Below are 20,568 nucleotides of genomic sequence, written 5' to 3' on the forward strand. Positions count from 1 at the left end.
AGAGTCTCTACCTCCCAATTCAGCATTCTTTGCACTGCACAATACTCATCTACTGCGAGGACAAATATATTCTCTGTGACCACATTAAGGATTCAAGGGAATTCAAGATATTACTCAGGGTGTAAAATAAAGCATATTACCATTATGCCTATTTTTAAAGCATTTAAATATAATCATACAATCATAGCAATTCAGCTCTTGCTATTGCCCCAATCTGGCATTTTCTCAGTTGGGGTGACATATTGAAAAACACCAGATATTTGGTGTTTTTTTCCCCCCTCTGCTTTACTGGATCTAACCAGATGTATCTGGATACAAGTCATTCTTCAAAAAGTTAGTTCAAACAAAATCCTGAAGCGAACAATTCAATTTCCAAATGTACATTCCACCAACATATAAAGGCAACATTATTGTGACCAGTCCCAGGTGAGAAATGAAGTTTGCTAGAAAATATGATTGTCTTTGACACCCTTGTTCCCTGTGATGTGGTTGTTCAATGTTAAAAAAAAAAACTGATATTACTGGGAGAAGATTTTTCCACATAAAGTACAGAATTTATGTTTGTTTTAAAGGGGGGAAAGTAGATATGGAGAAGATATAGAAACGTCCAAGTGTTCAATGTCATGTGGCTTCTGTGGTTTCTGTGCTTTCATTTTTCTAATGCAATACTCAGAAGTGATTTTTTTCTTATCTTATCCCTAAATGACATTTCTTATGCTATTCTCAGTCTAGCCTGGATTTGTATAGAATATTTCCTTCCAGTAGATTATAAACTCCTTGAGGGCAGTGAGTAATTAGTTCAGTGAACTGCACCCTGTATGTATCTGATGAATGTTGAATGTAAAAATGAACTACATTTTCACAAAATGATTTTTGACCCACTGAAGTTTTCTCTTAATGTGTACCCCATTTCCATCCTGGAAATTAGACATATATTTGATAAATAAAAAGTGTTGTTATGTGCTATAATATTCTGAATACTATAAGGCTTCATAATTCTACTTCTAATTGATACATAAATTGATAGACATTTGGAAGAGACTTTATAAATGGTCTAATGGTTTTCAAAATGAGGCCAGGGCACCCCTAAAGTCAAAACAATTTTTATAATAACATTCAATTTTAATTTCTAATATAGTAAATACAGATTCATATAACCAAAATAATCATAAACTCTTTGAGAAATCAAAAGAAGTTCATAGAGTCTTAAGGAGTCCTTCAACCAAAAGGTTTGAGAAACACTAATCTAGTCCAACTCCCTCATTCTATAAAAATTAGATATAACAAATTGATCCTGAATGGTTAGCTGTATAGTTGATCTCTTAATTTTAAAATAAAGATTGTGACTAGTACATTGTTGACTTCTTAAATTCAACAGCACAAGTATAAACAATAGATTTAGAATTATCTGATGATGTTGACTATAACAACAAAAAGGTTGAAACCTGCATTTTCATAGAGAAAATGACACACAGAAATCTTTATGAATTTTTTTATTGTAGTTGTAATTGTAAAGTTACAAAGACATCTACTTCTTTTGCTTCCCATCTTAATAAATGTTCAGTTTGGACAATCAACAAGCATTTATTAGTAAGAGTTTAGTATGTACCAAATATTGTCCTAAGTGTTGAGGATATAAAAAAAAGCAAAAAGAAACAAACAAAAAATCCCAGTCTCTGATCTTTAGGTCATTACTTTCTCACTAGGAAAGACATATATAAAAGGGAGCTGGGGAGCCTAGTAGAAAAGTTCAGAGAACAGACATTTCAACCATTAGTTCCTTCAAATCTTTTATTTCTCCCCAGATTTGATGGCACAGTTTGATCTTATCTCAAGATGATATAGGATTACAACTCCTACTGAAATAATTTTAGGATTAAATCCTTTCAAGATCCACTAGGGCAAGCCTTTCATTTTAAAAGGAAGTTGAAGCCCAACCCATAGATAGAAAGTAACTTGTCAAAGAGACATAGGTAGTGAGTAATAGGTTGTATTTATTTCAGGCAATGGGATTAAGTGACTTTCCTAAGGCCATGCAGCTAGGCAATTATTATCTGCCTGAGGTTGCATTTGAACTCAGGTCCCTCTGACTCCAGAGCCAGTGCTCTTATCCACTGCCACTGCTCTTATCCACTGCCACAACTTAGCTGCCCCGGGGTAATGAGTAATAGAGCCAGAATTCAAAGAAAATTTTTCTGACTTTGAATACAGTGCTGTTTCCCTTTACACCACAGAAAGATGAGAGGTATTACTGAGCTTTTCTTCTTTCAATCAGAGCTGTTTCAGTAACATTTTCATTCAGTCAGGATTTATAATGAGTCTAATTCTGCTTTTTTTTTCTTTTTTCTGACATGTGCCACCAGTCACCTGCTTGAAAGACACCATTATAAAAGGGCCAATACAGGGGTAATCTAATGTAGTGGTTTCAAGGTTAAAAAGGCAACAGTAAATCAAGCTATTGTTCTATTGTATTTTTATTTTTTAAAAAATATTTCACAATCAAATTCTCATCTGGTTTGCTACATGTGTGAGTCATATGCAGTCCTCAGAAATTTGACACTCCTTTTTAAAAAATTTTTTTTCTTTGCTTTTTGTTGTTTTTTAAGGCAAATGGGGTTAAATGGCTTGCCCAAGGTCACACAGCTAGGTAATTATTAAATGTCTGAAGTCAAATTTGAACTCAGGTCCTCTGAATCCAGGGCCAATGCTCTATCCACTATACCACCTAGCCACCCCAGTTTGACACTTCTTATTTAGCTAGTATATTGGAAAGGGTACCAACCTGGGAGTCAGTAAATAGAAGTAAGTTCTTATTGTGGCTTTGTTGCTAATTTGTTAAATGATCTTTAGGTTCAAAAGATCATAGCTCTAGAGCTAAAAGGGCTTTTAGAGGGCAAAATGAGCCTTGCTCATTTTGCAGATGAGGAACCTGAAGATTAAGCTACTTACCCAGAGTTATATGGGTAGTGTCCGCAAAGGGATTTGAACCCATATCCTCTGATTCAAGAGCCAGTGCTCTTTGTAAATCAGTGGTGACTTTAGTATGGAATTTTCTTCCCAAGACAAAAGGGGTTGAATTTTAGTGATGTCAAACTCAATAGATCCAGAAGGCTGCATAAGGCTGCATAAGGACTTCTTGTAGTTGCTCTGTCTTGTTCCACTCTTCATGGTTTTCTTGTCAAAGATCCTGGAATGATGTTCCATTTTCTTTTCAGCTCATTTTACAGATGAGAAACCTGAGGCAAATAGGGTTAAGTCACTTACCCAGTGTCTCTCAGCTAATATCTGAGATCAGATTTGAACTCAGGAACACAAGTCTTCCTGATTCCAGAAACTAAGCTACTAAGCCATCTAGCTACACTGCATAATGATTTGGAAAATCACAAATTAACATTATCTATTGTATTTGTTCTACAAAATATTTCCTAATTGTTTTTTTTTAATCTGGTTCTTTAGCGCTTTAGGGTTTTATGGCCAGTGAATTTGAGATATCTATGTTTCCTTTCATCCAAATGCTACCTTTTTTTTAATCTGCCCCAAAAGCTACTGTAGGGATTAAGCAGGTTCACTTCTAGTCATTTTGTACCTAGCACCAATAGGGCAAAATGGAATAAAACACCCTGAATATATCTTTTTCCTTTGACCAAAGGAATTATTAAGTCACTCAGCTCCTTATCCAGAGAGAACAAAAACCAAACCTATTCTACTATCCTACCATATGCTTCCATGAAAAATTTCTTTGAACTCTGGGCATGAATGCTTCTTTTTTAATTGGATAGTACTAGTAGTCAGCAGGGTTTGTTTTAATTATTATTTTAATTTCATGTTGGCAGAAAGACACTGTAACATAGTGTCTTTCCAGGGAAACTTTTACTTTTGGGGGCAGTTGGAAACTTCAGTTTTTGGCTTTCTGCCTCCCGGAACATATGAGGTATATATTAGTATCCCCAAACTGTTCTTCAAGTTGTACTTTACTGCTTGGAGAATTCATGAAAAATTTCATGAGTTTGATATTTCCCCTAGGGGTGCACTTTAAAAAATCTAGAAGTAGATCTAAAAAAAAACACCCCACAAAAGGCAGTTTTATTTATCTAGCATCAAAGTTTTGATTCTAGGATTGCATAGATTTAAATATATTTTTGGTCATGTTAGCAATATCTCATCATTTATTCAAATCTGGTTAAAAGAGAACATATATATGTTTGCATACTATTTGCTTTGAAAATAAGCTATCTTGTAAAAAAATTATGATATATATATTTTTCAGCCCATTATTATCTTATGTTCAACAAATTGTGGAGGATTTTTTGGCTCATTTTCCATATAAATGCAGTAGAGTTCTCATATTGAATATTACTTTTAATGATTGGCAGTCATGATGCTAAATGTATAGTGAAAGGAAAGCAGAATTTAAAGGTGTTTTTTTAAAAATATGGCTATAGTCTAAACAGTAATAACAATAATCCTGTAGATTGCTCTTTGTGTTCAAAATTAGAATATTCCTTCCTAGAAAAGACCTCCAAATGTGGTTTTGTTCTCCAAGATTTTCTAGTTACTGAAAATCTAACAGACTGAAAGAAAAATGTGTATCAAATAAAATCTGCTAATAAATACAGAAAGAAAATTTTAAATCTTAGATCAATTAGCTTATTTTCATTGAACAAAATAATAAGGTAGAGAAATGTATAGATCACTGAAGGATATGAGACAGATATTTTGAACCTGGGCTATATTTATGAAACTTTCTTTTGATAAAGTATCATCATACAAATCTGGTAGTTCTTACTCTACCTTAATGGGTTTTTATCTGAAATTTTCTTGTTATTTATTTCAGAAGGTCTTGATATGTAACTTCAATTAGTGGCATTCATCACATATGTCTATACATTGAATTAGTTTTTGATGGGGGGAGGGATCCTCTCAATACCATTCACTCTCTCCCTACCTTTTAATGGAAACCACCAACCTATCAAATTCATGTTAATTGGTGACTATGTGAAGGGGTTAAAACTCTACATAGGTACAGATCCGGTGGCAATTACAAATGTTACTCAAATAAAAGCCAGAACAGGAAGCCCCAAAACAGGTCCCTAAGGCAGGCATCTGTCTTAAATGATATCATTTGTCAAGTTTCCAGCATCTTGTGGTTGTGAACACAAAAAGGAGTTCTGTGTTGTACTCAGGACATTACATACTCATTAGCTAGAATGTTCCTGAAGTACATAATGCAGAAATTTTTTTTAATAAAAAGCAGCTATTTGCCATTGCCCTATATACAAGATAAATACTGGATACACTAGCCACCATTTAAAGACCCCCCCAATTCAATAGAAATCATATTCTGATGAAATATTCTAAGAAACATTTTATATCAACTATATTGTGAAACTTCTGAGTCTTTAAAAAACATTTTCTATACAACATGCATTATTTGGTTTTTCCTATTGAAATGGATTGAACTTAATAAGACAGCCATATTAAAAAAGGCCCAATGACATTTGTTTAGTTGGTATTTTTGCACGTAAAAAATGCCTAAGAAGTCGGGTTTCCTTTTCAGAAGCAGCAGTCTAATTGTAATTAATTGTTGAAAAGCCTTCATTTCTCCACATAGCAAGTATATGAGAGGCGAGCTCCCCCCATGCTGCCCTGCCAATGACCTTAAGGCTGATGTGAAGAGGAGGCCACACTGAGAATTGAGAAATAATTTATCCATCATGATTGTTCATCCCTAGTTCCTTCCCTAAAACAAAGACCGACAATTGCACTGAATTATGGATGGTACTTTTAGTGATATGTAATATAGTCCAATAGGGAAGGTGTTTAGACCATTAAACTCATTTCACTTAACATTAGAGATTGGGTTTGAACCATGATTCCAGAAGAGAGAAACTAACGTTGAACTGCGACCCTCAATTTACAAATCATTTTTCAAAAGAAAAAAAGTTTAAACACATTTTTGGGATTATCAGAATGGATGAAATCCTTCATGCTTGTTTTCAAAGAATAAATGAAAACAGCATGCATTGTAGTTTCCCACTCTTGGTGTGTGGAAGTGGGGGTGGGGTAGGGTGGGGCACCATGAGAGTTTCAGTTTATATTTTATTTTAAACCTGGGTGTTTGGATTTTCCTTCTTCTTACAGAGCTGAATTTAGCACATCCCCTCGAAACATAATAAATTTCTATTCTGTAGCTTAAGGGATCCATCAGTTAAAATGTTAGTCTTTCATCTTTATTACCCGCCCATTAAAATGAAAGAAACCGGGACTCACTTCAGTTTAGAAGAAGCAATTTAGTTGGTAATGTCCTTACTACTCAAGTCTTTACAAAGGGAGAAAGTGCATTATTGCTTATATTCACACATCTATCTGCATAAGAAGCAACTAAACCTTTCAGACACATACTATGTTAAATTTAATAATATTCTTTGATTAGATTATTTTATTACAACATTTTTCCATCACCAGTCATTTCCTGTACACATTTACATTCATAAAACCTGTTTTTTCCCCTTTTGTTTGTGTGTCTAAAAGCAAAGAAAGAAGAGACTCTTTCCGTTTTGCTACAGCTGTTAGATCTGAAAGGGACAGATTAATAACCAACCTCCACATTGGATGGGGTTTTCTTGTACATTGCACCAGTAACCCTTTGCTATAATGAGCACACAAAGAGCCTCACATGAGGCTGTTCCTCTTCTTCATAACTCAAAAGCGTCACAGTGGCAATAGCCTCTAGTGCTATTTGTCTTTAGTGCAGTTGTGACACTTCGGCGTGATCCATAATTTGGCAGCTATTTACCGTGACATTTCCCTTCAGTGCAGCCATAACATTCAGTGAAGCCATTATTTGGTTCCATTTACCATATAAATTGTATTGTTGTGCATGCATGCTAGCAGCTACATTAGGTACCTGAAAATGAGTAAATCTTGTAAAATAGATACTAACAGCCATTCAGCAGGAGAATTTCGTTCCTCCTCAGATTGAAGGAGAGAAAAATAATATTTTCAAATATGGTTACAAACTTTTTCCTGAGCAACTTTAATTATACTGCCTATGATATGACAGTTACACTTGACTATAATATTTTAAAAAATTATGATGACCTAGGAGAGAACTACTTTACAATGGAAAGGCATTTTGAAATTCAGCACAACAATTAAAACAAGCAAGTTCATTAGTGTATTGAAGGTTAAAGGCAAGTCCGTGAACTCCAGACATATGTGATTTCCAAAAGATAGTAGTATAAAATCAGCTTCTGATCACATCCATTGTTACTTGCTATGGGAGGTAGGTGGTTGAAATAAGTGCTGGTGAGTGAAAGGATTCATTCCTTCTTACTAGCATCAAAAAATGGCATTTTGGACAACAGAGCAGACAGTACCAGTTGCTGACCTCCTTTCTTCTCCCTCCCCCAATATGGTAAATTGTGCTCTTAAATTATTTTTGAACACTTCATTCTCTATTGTGCACACAACTCTTTAAAAAATCTTTTATGCCCAAGACCAAAAAATTCATTGCTATAGTTTTTTTTACTTATCCACATTATTTTTCCCTCATATTTTCTGTATTTTATCATTATTTAAACACTTGCCTTATATAAACCATGTTTTCCTCCTGTGAATACACAGTTGTATGACCCTTCTATTTTCTTGAAAATTCTATAGAATGTATCCTTTATAATAAATTTTCAAAACTATATCTAAAAGCAAAATTTCCCCTTTCAAATACTTTCAGCTTAAATGAAAATAATACTGTGCTATACTTAAGAAGGATACTTGCAGTTATGTGTATTACTTTCCTTAAGAATCTCCATGTTTATATTTGAATCATTTTTATTTATCAATTTCTACAATGCTAAGAGCTTTTTCCTTTTTCTCTGATATGAGTGACTCTTAAGTGTAGAGCAGTTTTTGCCTACAACTTCCCCTAGGTATGGAATATTTTTAGGAACGAATGTTAAATGGCACCTAAAGAAAATAAAAATAATCTGGACTTTCCAAAATTGCTTTTTAAATCTCAACAAGCTGAAGAAAGACTGATTATAACAGATCATATGTCAGAAATGAATAGATTCCTAGAACTGAAGAATTTGTATGAAACTGGTTAAGATTAAAACCATATAAGCTAAGGAATCAATGCAGGCAACTTAATATTCTCAGCTACTGACACCAAACATTTTATATAATTCCTTCATTAAATGAGAAAAAGAGAGAAACCTGTTCATTAACACCTTGTTGCTGTTTAAAAAATATTCTATCCATTACCAACTAAAATAAATTGTTTTTTAGTAATTCTGGAGTAAAAAGTGCCCATTTTCTTTCTCTTTTGATTTATATCATTGTTCTGTTTTTACAGCTTACTGTTGACAGAGTGAGGTAATTCAACTACAATTTTTCCAGTGTTTTTTCCCATGTACATGTAATCTACAGCACGGAATACAGACTCCAAGCCAGTAAACTTGCCCTCTGGAGACAAGTCTCCAAGGTCCACCTCACAAACCAGATCTTGACTTTCATACATCTTGAGCAAGTGGTCCATGGCTTTTTGATATTCTGAAAAGTAATGGTTCAAGAAGAAACCTTGGACACTGGCAGATTTCTTCAGCAGTTTGCCTGGCAAAGACCCTGCTTTAACAGGCGAAAGGCCAGTAGGAGTTTGGTAGCCAGAGATAAACCCAATAATTATCAAGCGCCCTTTGATAGCTAAGGCATTGACAGCCAAGTCAAACATCTCTCCACCAACAGATTCATACACTACATCCACACCTTCTGGGAACTCCCTTTTAAGGACAGCACCAACATTCTCAGTCTTATAGTTGATGGGAAGGTCACAGCCGATAGATTTCAGAAAATCAGACTTTTTAGCAGAGGAGCAGGTTCCAATTACATGGCATTTTGCCTTCTTTGCAAGCTGCACCGCAAACTGTCCAGTCCCCCCAGCTGCGGCTGTCACCAAAACTTTCTTCCCTTCAGACAATTCTCCAAGCTCCTTCAGACAGATGTATGCAGTAGTGCCACTTATAAGCAAGGTAAGGTACTGAGGTTTCACAGAGGGTACTGGAATTGCGATTTTGGCGGGCACAATTGTATATTCAGCAAAAGAACCAGGTGTCATGTAAGCCACAGCTTGGCCAATTGTGAACTTGGCACTAGCAGTGAGGCCTAAGGCTACTACCTCACCGATACCTTCAAAACCTGCATCAAATGGGATCTTAACTGAAGTGCTATACCGACCAGCTGAGTAGTTTATGTCAGATGCATTGACGCCAACAAATCTAAAAGAAAACAAAAATAGGTTAAGATATTTTCTTTGTTAAGAATTATAGATGTCATGTGGAAAAATTTTTGATTAAAGCTTTTAAGGGAGAACCGCAATGTACATTCAGATAGATGTGGAAAAAAACCAAATAAACCCCAAAACAAAAAACAAAAACAAAACAAAAACAAAAATCCCTAAAACCCTAACAACTCAGTCCTGCTGTTAAAAATGAAAAGGAAATTAAACACACATTAGTACAACAGTGATTTTCAATCAAGCTTTTGGCATACTTTATGGTTTCATCAGCCTAGAAATTGTTCCACATAATTTTCAAAACTCAAGAAGTTATTTTTCCTCAGCAAGCCAATTTTTTAAAAAGAAAGGAAGAAAAAAGACCCCAAGCCTTAAATCCTCCTTAGCCTTATACTTTGTAGAAATTTCATATGTGAATATGGGCTGGAAATTAATAGACCTCTTATCAAAGACATAAAGGCAACAGTATAGGATAAAACATATATAAAGAAGTAGACTAGTATTGATTTTGGCAACAAATTAATACTTCAGATAATATTAATGACAATGATATTATCTAGGATTGATGTGATGTACAAGGTCATTGGCTGCAGCATGTTACTGTGGAGAAGCTTTAAAAATGTTAAGAATGGTTTCAGCAAATTTTCCTTTTGATTTCTGGAATTTCAGTGTAAAAAACAAGCAGAATGATTAATTAAATCAAAAGAGTTTCATAAACAGTTTGGAATATTGAATACCTAGTGTTTTTTAGTCTTTTTCAGATGAAGAGGAATGCCAAATTTCTCTCTCTCATGTGTATGTATATTTTCTATGTATGCATGTATGTTCGTTTTTTTACCCAAAGAGAGGAACAGATATAATATGATTAATACCAGATGATTACTTTCATTTTGATATCAGGATTTAATTTAATTGGAGGAGCTTTATAAACATTTTTCATCTTATTAGAGCTCATAACAAAAATATCTTGATACATAAGAAAAGAAGAATTAGATAACCAGAATTAGAAAATGTCAGGAGACAGCTCAGGCATGTTACTGAAAAGCCTTAAAAAATACCATTTCCACTTGTAGTAAAATGAAAAGATTACAGTATCTGGTGGCATGCAGAAATTTGTGTAAGTATATCATTTCCAAAGGATTCATTTCTAATTGTCACAGTAAGCTAAACTGTCCAGGGCAAGGAGAACAAGTAATATTCAAATACAGTCAATAAAACCTTTTGCTTAAAAATGTTATGTGTTTCTAGATTATACATATAAAGATATGAACACTGACATTCATTTATATAATAAGATCTCATAAAATTATTTTTGGTTCTGTTAGTTTGCTTTTGGAAATTGGTAGAATACACATAAGGTCTTATTAACCTGCTACTGCATTTCCTACACCTTTCTAATGCAGAAGAATGGAAAGATGATGATTTTTCCCTTTTCTAATTTGGCTGAAGATAACTACATTCTATTTTTAGAGAAGAAAAACATCTGCCATCTTGCCCTTAAATTTACACAGTTGCCAAGGTCCATTCTCATCTCCACTAATCTTTACCCTGCCCTATCCCCCCCCACCAAAAAGAAAGAAAGAAAGAAAGAAAGAAAGAAAGAAAGAAAGAAAGAAAGAAAGAAAGGAATGGTTTCCAGAAAAGACCTGACCCTTCAGGACATCACAGAGAGATGACAGACAAGTTGGAAGGTTTACTGGTATCTGCTTTAGACTGGGAAGAGAGCTTCAGGGAAAGGTTTGAAGCAAAGCGAGGGAAGAGAATTTTGAGGGGCATTTTTTTTTTGTTTGGTGTGAAGGAGAGGATTACTACTGTTGTACCTACTATTTTCTCATCTTTGTTTAGTTTCTCAAAATTAACCCTTCCTATAACAATACTAGTTCAATACTCTATAACTTTGTTCTAGTGCTGGCCTACTTAATACTTCGCCCTACTTCTTCAGAACCCTAATTTGAGTAGTAGTGATTTTGATGCTGTGAGGTCCCCTTTCAAGGGACAGGTAGCCTTAACACTAACCTTTTGGTATAATACCCCATAATACACCACAGTCATTGGTTTCCCTCAAACCTTATAACTGTTTTGCTCTTCAGGTGTCTGGTAGTATCTGTATGGGAGTGGAGGGGAAAGGATAGGAAGAGGACAAAAAAAACCCTCCTGTTTTCCCCCACCTTTTCTTTGTAACAGCTCTTTCTTTTTTGCATTTCCCTATCTTTCTATTTAGATGTGAAGGTAAAAAAGGAGAGGGCAGAAAGGAAAATAATACAATGAAGACTCATAAAAGTAAGCCAACGACTTGGAGCTGGAGATAGGAAAGGAAAAATGAAGGCTATAAGATATGTCCAAAGTATCTGAGGGTCTGTTAGAGCCTAGTTAGTTGGGGAGGTGGCCTGCCATTAATTTTTGGGCTTTAGTTGAAAAAAGAAAAATAAAACAACACCCAAACATTTATAACATCAACACTGATATTAGGATAGTAAAAATAATAAAGGCAAGATGAAATACTAAATCTTTTTTTTTAATTTTACTTTCACACACCAAGGGAAGTATCACTACCTTCACTTTTCCTGTCTATGGGATTGGGGGTGGGGGGAGACTGGCACTGCTGAGGCCTGATTCCTAGATTGTGATGAAATGATAAAGGAAGAGATTTCAGTGGCAGAAACAAAATATGAAAACTTCCTGATTTTTTGTTTATTCATCTTATTACCTTTTATCTCTTAAGTGACTTGTCAACTCTCTTATTATACCGCCATCCCCATTAATACTACCACAAGTTTTTTTTTTTTAAAGGAATAAAATGCTTAAAAGTCTGAGTACTGGCTCTAGTGAGAGAGTGGTCATGCTGGGCTGGGGTTCCAGGAAAAAAGGAGAAGAGGATGAGCAGGCAATTAAGGATGCTAATGTTAGGCAGAGGGTGAGGTGGGAATTACAGAGATGTTCAACTCAATTCAAATCTCTAGCCCCATTCCAATCTTCTCCCTACTCCTGACAACTTCCAGCAATGAATGATTCAATAGTGAGACTGGTCTTGAACCTTTTCTGTGCCTTAGCTGAGGGAGAAACATCATAAAAAGAGGGAAGGTATATGTGGGGGAGATTAAAAGAAATAGGGAGCACATGCTGGGGGTGATGTTGAGGAAAGAATTAGGTCAGCTTTTTTTTTTTAAGTTGGGTCTGGTCTGCAAAACCACATTAAGACTAGCAGCTCATAAGTTTTCAGGGAAACCCAAAAGGAGAATGGGGTGAAAGGGATAAGGAGGGAGGTGCGGTGCATTCACTGTACACTCTCAGCCAGTCTTTTGACTTTAATTTTTGGTTTTGCGGCTCTCTCTTCCCGCCCTCCTCCCCACCACACTCCAATCCTGTAAAGCTGCTTCCTCCATGTGAAAAGATTCTTTGGGCCAGTGGGCTACCAACCCTCTTATTATCCAATCCCCATATTTTTCAATCCTCCCAGAAGTCCACCCCAGACATCCTTCTATGAGGGTTCACCCTCCCCTCTTTGGTTTTCCCCTCTACACATTCAGATGATCAAATGCAGTAGCTTAAGAAAAGCATATTGTCCACAGAGAGCCCTCCCTTCCTTACCTTGCCATCAGCCACCTTCATTTAAAAACTAGAAACAAGTTTAAGAGCATCTAAAAAAAGATGAAAAGATTGGATGTAGGGGAATTGAGACTGGTAATGATAGAAAGCAAGAAAACTGAGATAAAGAAATTGTACAAGGGAGTTACAATAGTTTGCTATCAGCCCCATTTCCCCGACTCCTTCCCAAATCAAAATGTGTTCATTTTTAATATTTAGTCTAGAAATTTGATTGAATCAGCCTTTTTTAAATTGAAATTTAGAAGCACTAGGAAAAAAACAGGTTTTTTTTTTTGTGTTGGCTTTTCCCAAATAATTATACACTCTTCTTGAGTCATTCAGTATATTTATACTAAAAAGTGTTGAATCCCTTCGTCTTGTTTATTGTGAAAATAGGGCGATCCTGTAGAGGGGAGGGGAAAAATTACTCTATTAGAAAAAAACAACCCAAAACTAAAATCCAGAGCAAAAACCCTAAATACAAGAAGACAAAAGCAATGTTAGCCATAGACCATTTAAAAAATAATAGCCCGAATACTTTTCCTTGCTGTGATCAACAAATCATGCATCGAAACTAAATCTCACCACCTTCTTTGGTATTTTATTAAAATCTCCGATCAACTATCTGAAACTTCAGCAAAGAAATCGTTTCAAAATTTTTTTTAAACGAAATAAACAATTTTATTTTATAAAAAGCTCAAGGCTAGCATATAACAAACTGTGGGTGGTAGTGTTTTTTTTTAAGGGTAATGGAAGTTGTCCACAATAGAATAAAAAAAAGGTGAAAACTGGAAAATGACTTTTGTATCAAATACACACACACACACACACACACACACACACACACACACACACACACACAAACACAGAGACACAAACCCCTTAAGGACTTTATTCCTTCCTTTTATTTTCCTGAAATGGCAAAGTTTATTGTTCTAAATCAATTTCTAGTACAAAAGCATTTCTCTTGGAATAAAAATTTTAGCTTTTTTTTAGTTCTTATGAAGTAAAGATGGGCAAATGGCTCACTTCCTCAAAAAAATTGGAAAGAAAAAAAGCAAAACATTATCTTGTGTATTTATAAAAAGGGGAGAGGGGCTTATGTATTAAATCATTAATTCCAAAGCATATTTTATAATAAAAATGAGGGTTGTCTGCATAAAATTTCAATTCAATTAACATTGTTCAAGAGGTAGACTACAATTAAAGTGAACAAACCGCCAATAAATTATTAAAACTACATTTTATTTTTAAAAATTCTATAGGATTCCTTCTCCACCGAAACTGGCTTGTAAAATTAAATTAAGTGAGGGATTTTTCCTACTCTTTTAGGAGGGAGCAGGTTTTCCAAAGGGGCAGCGACAGTGAAGGAGAGAGGGGGGAATATGTGTGTGTGGGTGGAGAGGGACGCTTTGGCCCCTTTCTTTTCCTGTGGCAGCTCCCGAAGAAAAAGTCTGTGGAATTTTACTTTAAATTTTTTTAAACAAATATGTATATTAATAAGATACTCTGGGAGAAAATTAAAAGGCATTTAATCCAAGCTGGTGATTTACAAACTTGTGATTTCCATTCCGATAAACTGGTATCTGGGATACTAAGTTACTTAAATCTTTGGAACAATACTATGTAACTCTCTTTCGGCAGTCTTCCCCTGAATCTACTGGGCAGGCACTATCAGGCAATGCCTGAGAAGCCCCCAAGGGAAGAGGGAGGCAGAAGAAGGGAGGGGTCTGACAGGGAAAAAATACACAAGTAACTTGTTAAAATTCATAGGTAAAGGGCGGTGTTGAAAGGGTTTGGTTGGTGGTGAATCCAAAACAGCAATTTCTCCCATCTGAAAGACACATAGTCCTTAGTCTATATAACTTTTCACCATCTTCCCTCACTTACACCCCCCTACTCCATTAAAAAAAATGAGACTATATCTAGCCTTTGAGTGGGGAAGGTACTTGGCGTTTTCAGCCCTTACGTTTCTCTGTAGGAAAGGCAACGAGCCAGCATGAACCCTCAATACATCGGGTTAAAGTTTTACAGGACAACTTAGTTTCCACTGCAAGACTGGTTCTTATCTCTGCTTTGCTTCCATTTATAAGTATATATATGTATATAATATGTGTATGATATATTTTAAATTCAAGCACAAAACTTTTTCTTTAACTTGAGAAAAATGAGTTCTCTCTAATCTAGTCCCTCCTTTTACAATCTAAAGTCTGGGCATTTCATTGCAAAATGAATCAGACTCATTCATTACAACTCCATTTCCAAAGTTGCCAACTTGATAATTAAAGAGAGAGATCTCGAACAACCAGACACCCCAATAAGCCCCTCACCCAGCCCAAATCATTAGCCTCCACCCCTACGGACTCTGAATCAATCGTTTCATTCCCAACAGGATTTCCAGAAGTTTTACCGCTCCTCCCACTCTAACGGTATATCTATCATTCTATGACTTCTTAAATCACCCAGAACTTGGTTTTAAAGCTGATACTATTTATAAAATGGAGAGATAAAAAGTAACATAAGGCACTTTAGGTAAAAGCACGTTGTGTTCTCAAAGTCTTAGTTATAGAAGAACCAACCCCGAGATCGGACTCCAGTTTTTACATTAAAGCATATTAAAATCTCCGTTTAACCCTCTCTTTCCCTACAAGACTATTTCATTAAAAACACATACACACACTCCCCTTAACAATTCAAGCTGCATTTCACAAACATGGAATTGCTTCATTAGCGCTACATTTTCTAAAAAGTGGTACAGTTGTATGGTTTGGGAATGACACAGGAGGAAGAAGTCTCCTTAAACCTGCACTACTTATGGGAACAAGGACCAGAAGAATGACAGTGATCGAGACCTCCAGGAGTGACAGGGACAGAATGGCATTGACAGACTGTTTGGGATTCCTCTCCTGTTGATTCACTACTTACTAAAGGTTAGTGAGGTGGAGAAAACTTTGAGGAGGGCGAGGATGGAGGGCACAGGGTTAGGAAAGGTAGACACACGAACAGGGTAACACAGACACTTTCCAATGGATGTGTAGACAATTGTAAAGCACGTGTACACAACAAATGCAATTATGCCTAGCGTATTTAGAAAAACACAAAAACACACAGACACACACAGACACACACACACACACAAATTCGACGTTATATCCCACAGATGATAAAGACACAACAGATACGGGGTGGATGCCTCAGAACCAATACACAGAATGCCTGGATTTTATACAACACAGGGGTAAAAAACAGCCAAGAAACATTAATAAAAAGCACATAGAATGAGCATATGCAAACCAACACTTCCACAACACACATACAGACACCACAGCCACGCTGCCACAAACCTGGGAGGGACAAGGAAAAGATATCCTGCTTTCCAGTCTCTTCCTGTATACTTTACATAAAATCGTCGATTTCCGTGTTCTTCTTTCTCATTCCTAAAGATTATAAGTCAAATAATGGTGTGTGTATAGTGTGTGTGTATGTGAGTGTGGTGGGACAGGAGGGGAGCTTCCCCTTCTGGGTCGCGTTTGTTTTATTTTGAGGGTGGAGAGGGGAGGGGTAAGGAAGAAGGTGGGGGAGGGGAGGGGAATCCCAAATTAAAACAGCCCCGAAAGTATCAGGACATTCTGGCAGCAGATATTCACAACAACAACAATAAAATTAAATTAACATTCGCCAGATGGCGGCTGGTACAACTTTATAGCATCAGAGTAAGTCAGACTGGGTGGAAGAGTGAGAAGCAGCAAGAGGAGAGTGAAAAGGGGGGAGAGGGAGAGAGAGACAGAGATAGTCAGACAGAGACAGAGACAAGAGAGATGGAGAGAAACAGATTGACAGAGATGGAGGGAGGGGAAGAGATAGGCAGAGGGAGGAAGACAGAGAGACACTGACAGATAATTTTTCTTTTCTTCCCTTTTTTTTTAAGATTGAGAAATTAGGGGAGAAGAAGAGAAAAACAGAGAAAGCAGGGCCATAACGCGTTTTACTAAAGACGAGAATTCAGGAGAAAACTAGGGTAAAATGCACGAATGTGCCGAGGTGAGACGCCTGGGGAAGGACCCCGGCTCTAGCTCACCTGTTTCTGACGAGGAGGTCTCCGTCCCCTGGGAGGGGCACCGGGGAATCCCGAAGAAGGGTCACTGCTTCTCTGAAGTTTGGGTTGAGCTGGGTCACCACCAGCTTCTGCATGAACTTGGGGATGGAGGAACCTTGGAAATCCAGAAAGTGGCGTGCGTAGGACATGTCCACGATAGGCCGAGCCGCGGCGGGGGTAGCTGGCAGCCGGGAAGCAGAGCAGTGAATCGGCGTTGCGGAGCTCCAGCCCCTCGGCCACAGAGAAGCCCGGCTTCTTACAATCGCAGCAGGCGCGGCCGCCGCCGCCGCCGCCGCCGCAGCAGCAGCCCGAGGAGCAGCAGCACCAGCAGCAGCAGCAGCCGCCGCCCTCATTGCTCCCCTGCCCGCGACCTCTCCTTTTTCCTTTTCACCTAAACAACCTTTGCCCAAGTTCCCTCCCCCCTTACCTACACACGGACACACTCACTCTCCAAGCCCGGATCTTGCACAACACAGAAGAAGCTGTTTTCTGTTTTTTCCCCCCTAAGCAGAGGTAGATCTGCCCCTCCTCCACAACCCTTCCTTCTCCTCCCCCACTTCAATTCAAAACCCCCTCCCCTTCTTCCTATTCCACACCCTACCCCCCGCTCCCTCCCCAAACTCCTCTAGATTGAGGAAGGGGTCCACGATCTCTCTACCCCTTTGCCTTACGAGATTTGTGTATGTAAATACAGGCTGCGCAATGAAGCCGCCCCGCAGCCTGTTGGCGTCCTTCTGCAAAGCCGGGCTACAGAACTCAGAAACAACAGACGCCCCCCACGCCCCCTTCTCGGAAGATCTTCCTTACAGGCTCGAACTTGAAATGACCAAGTTCAGCTCGTTTGCCTGAGACCCCGGTTAAAAAAAAAGAAAACGAAATTAAAAAAAGCCAAAATAATCCCCCTTCCAGGAAAAAAAAAATCCAGTCTTGCAAAACCTTTCTTTGGTTGCTTCTGTGCCAAGGTGTCCATGCACACGCGTTTATGAGAGCCTAAAATCCCAGTCACATAAGGACACACAACCACCCTACACTGCACACATCCCTTCGAGCTCAGACGATCGGAACGGTTTGACCGGGAGGGGGGGTAGAGGGGGGGGCTCTGCTAGTTCTCAGTTTAAGGGGAGAAAAATGTACCCCCCCCCCCGCATTCCTGCAACTCCCTCCCTCCTCCTTCCAGATCCACCTCTCCTTTAATGTTTCTGGTTTGTTTTGTTTTGAAATCTGCACGCCAAGGGATTCTCTCTTCCCACCCTTTCAAGAAATGCGCCGGATATCCCTATTTCTCGGTACTATCTCAGTATTTTTTTTTAAAGTGATTTAAAAAAAAAGACGGATTGCACTCTTCTGAAAAGAAAAAAAGAGAGAAAACAAAATGTTATAAGATCAATAAACCTAGAGTGGAGAAGTTACAGCTAATCTAATGTTGTTATTAGGAGCTGCTGAAGAGCTGGGGCTGCTGTCACAGGCGCCTCCCCTTCCCGTGCGAAATGTTCACTTCCTTGCAAGGTGGTACGAATCAACCCAGAGCCACTTAGCAACCACCAGCAGAGCGGTGATCTTGGGAAGAGTGAAAGCATCTTAGTTTAGGGAACGGTTGCTGCCCTATTCACTATGTCCTTAACTTCTTTCTAAAAAAGAAAAGAGGACCCGGGCTGAATGTTCTGGTAGTGATTATTATTTTGGGGTGGAGGTTGCATCATCTGTCTCTCCTTGCAGTTCCTCCTAACTTCTACAGGTTTTACAACCTTGTCCACTGAATTCTATTCCAATCCTTTTACATGTCCTCTGAAAGTATCTTTAATCGAGCGATTTTATTTATTTTGGCCTAGATTTCTCATTTGCCCATTAGTGTTCTAAGTAGCTTCTGCACGATTTGCCGCTGGGAGAAAAAGGCACATGTTGGAAGCTAGTGGGCCAAACTCCCAGAGCACACAAACATGTTGAACTTTTAGGCGGTGATACCGAGGGAGTTAATTGAATTGGAGATGTTGCAATGATGTATGAAGAGTTCATTTTATAACTCAGCTAGAATGATCTCCAGTGTTATGGTGTCAATTCACTTCTTAATTGCAGGCTATTGACCAAAAAATCAATTCACTTTTCATAGAGAGCCAAATTAAGCATTTCCAACAGTCTTTTATGATGAACTAGGTCTATGATTAAAAAATTTGCATATTTAAATATCCAGAAAAAGTTTATTTTTATAGTGTCTGAAATAGAATTTAGCAACATGCCCCCAAACAAGACCCTCAAACATCTCACCCCAATCCCTTAAATCCAAGCAGTCATAGCAAGTGTGAAAGGGACCTACAATCTCAAATATAGGAGTCAGTGTGTGTGAAAAGACAACATAGAAGCTATAACATGCTTTTAACATCAATTGAAAGTAGATCTCTGCTTAAGTTGACTTAGAATACATGGGTTTTACAGAGTATATTAGAAGTGGATTAAAAATGACAAAACCCCCAAATGCCTTCATCACATGTGAAATCTTTTATATTATGCTGTATTGAGACTTCTTTTTCTGTCATATTGTTTAGCCCTAGGAAAAAAAAAGAAAACAAAGCAATTAAAAAGATTGACAGGTATGGTTTGTGTGAGACCTATTTGTAATTGTCAGGGTGACGTTGGCAAGAGGAGGAGGAGTAAAAACTGAAGCAGGAAAAGCAGCTCGATGTGTCTGTCTATCAGTTGAGACTGTCTGAAAGCTCTGGGATCTGAATGTGTGTTATATTTCACTGAAAAGAGAAGAGAGGGAGAGTGGATCTCTTTCTCTCCCAGGAGTTTAAAGGGGGGGAAAACAGTTCATGTTCATCTCTCCCATCTAGTGAATGTCTTCTCTTCGTCCCCCTCCCCCCTTTTTGCACACACTTTCCCGGTTGGTGGTTTTTTTTTTGTGTGTTTTTTGCAAGGGGGTGTGCTTTTTGTGTTATGTGTGGGGTTTTTTTTCTGTTGAAGATCAAGATCGACCAAAAAACATGATAAAAATATGTTTTCATTATATTTAGTATTCGAAGAAGCTGCGATCTTGGAGGACAAAAACGGGGGGGGTGGCACGGCAAGGCAGAAAGTAGTGTTCCGGTGGTGGTGACACTGTTTGATCTGTGACTGTTTGGAAGGTGGAGCAGTGCCTGACATTTCCCATCCGGTGTATGTATGTATGTATGTATGTATGGGGGCTTTACTCCTTATTATTTGCTTTCTTGCTCTTAGACTAAGTGCTGGGAGGAAAAGAAGAGATTGGATCGACCTCAGTGTTGCACGATGAAAAAGCTATTATCCGCGCAATAAAAAAAAAACACAAATCCACGACCCCTCAACCCAGAGAGGGGGGAGAAAAAGAGGGGTAGCGGGAGAGAAAGTTGCGCTTTGAGACTCTTTGATCTTGGAGAAAGGCTTGAGGGGGGGGTAGTGCCTGAATTTACCGACTCGTTGCGGCTGTTTTTCCAAGCTCTGCGAAGAAGAAGTGATTAAGGCAGGAGAGGAAGAAAAAGAAGAAAAGGGGATGGATCTATGCTGCAATTCGAACTGATCTGTGCGCGCTGCTTTTTTTTTTTTAAAATTACTATTACTGTTGTTGTTGCTGCTGCTGCTGATT

At 37.8% G+C, this 20,568-nt stretch overlaps 1 protein-coding gene across 3 annotated transcripts; it reads right to left on the reverse strand.

Annotated features, from left to right (window-relative positions):
• Positions 1-1,531: 1,531 nt before the first annotated feature.
• PTGR3 (prostaglandin reductase 3) lies at positions 1,532-18,429 on the reverse strand. 3 transcript variants are annotated; one of them, XM_074201539.1, is made up of 3 exons: positions 17,642-18,429; positions 16,953-17,151; positions 1,535-9,272 (listed from the first exon to the last, which is right to left on the reverse strand). In XM_074201539.1, exons 2-3 carry the CDS (start codon positions 17,117-17,119, stop codon positions 8,348-8,350), a joined length of 1,092 nt encoding a protein of 363 aa, XP_074057640.1. In that variant the 5' UTR covers positions 17,120-17,151; positions 17,642-18,429; the 3' UTR covers positions 1,535-8,347. The 3 variants fall into 3 exon arrangements, with proteins under 3 accessions (XP_074057641.1, XP_074057640.1, XP_074057638.1); XM_074201540.1 differs by lacking the exons at positions 16,953-17,151; positions 17,642-18,429 and adding an exon at positions 16,219-16,311 and having other exon boundaries at positions 1,532-9,272; XM_074201537.1 differs by lacking the exon at positions 17,642-18,429 and having other exon boundaries at positions 16,953-17,491.
• Between the last annotated feature and the right edge of the window lie 2,139 nt (positions 18,430-20,568).

This window comes from Macrotis lagotis, chromosome X, assembly GCF_037893015.1.
Source record: "Macrotis lagotis isolate mMagLag1 chromosome X, bilby.v1.9.chrom.fasta, whole genome shotgun sequence".
Taxonomy (NCBI): Eukaryota; Metazoa; Chordata; class Mammalia; order Peramelemorphia; family Peramelidae; genus Macrotis; species Macrotis lagotis.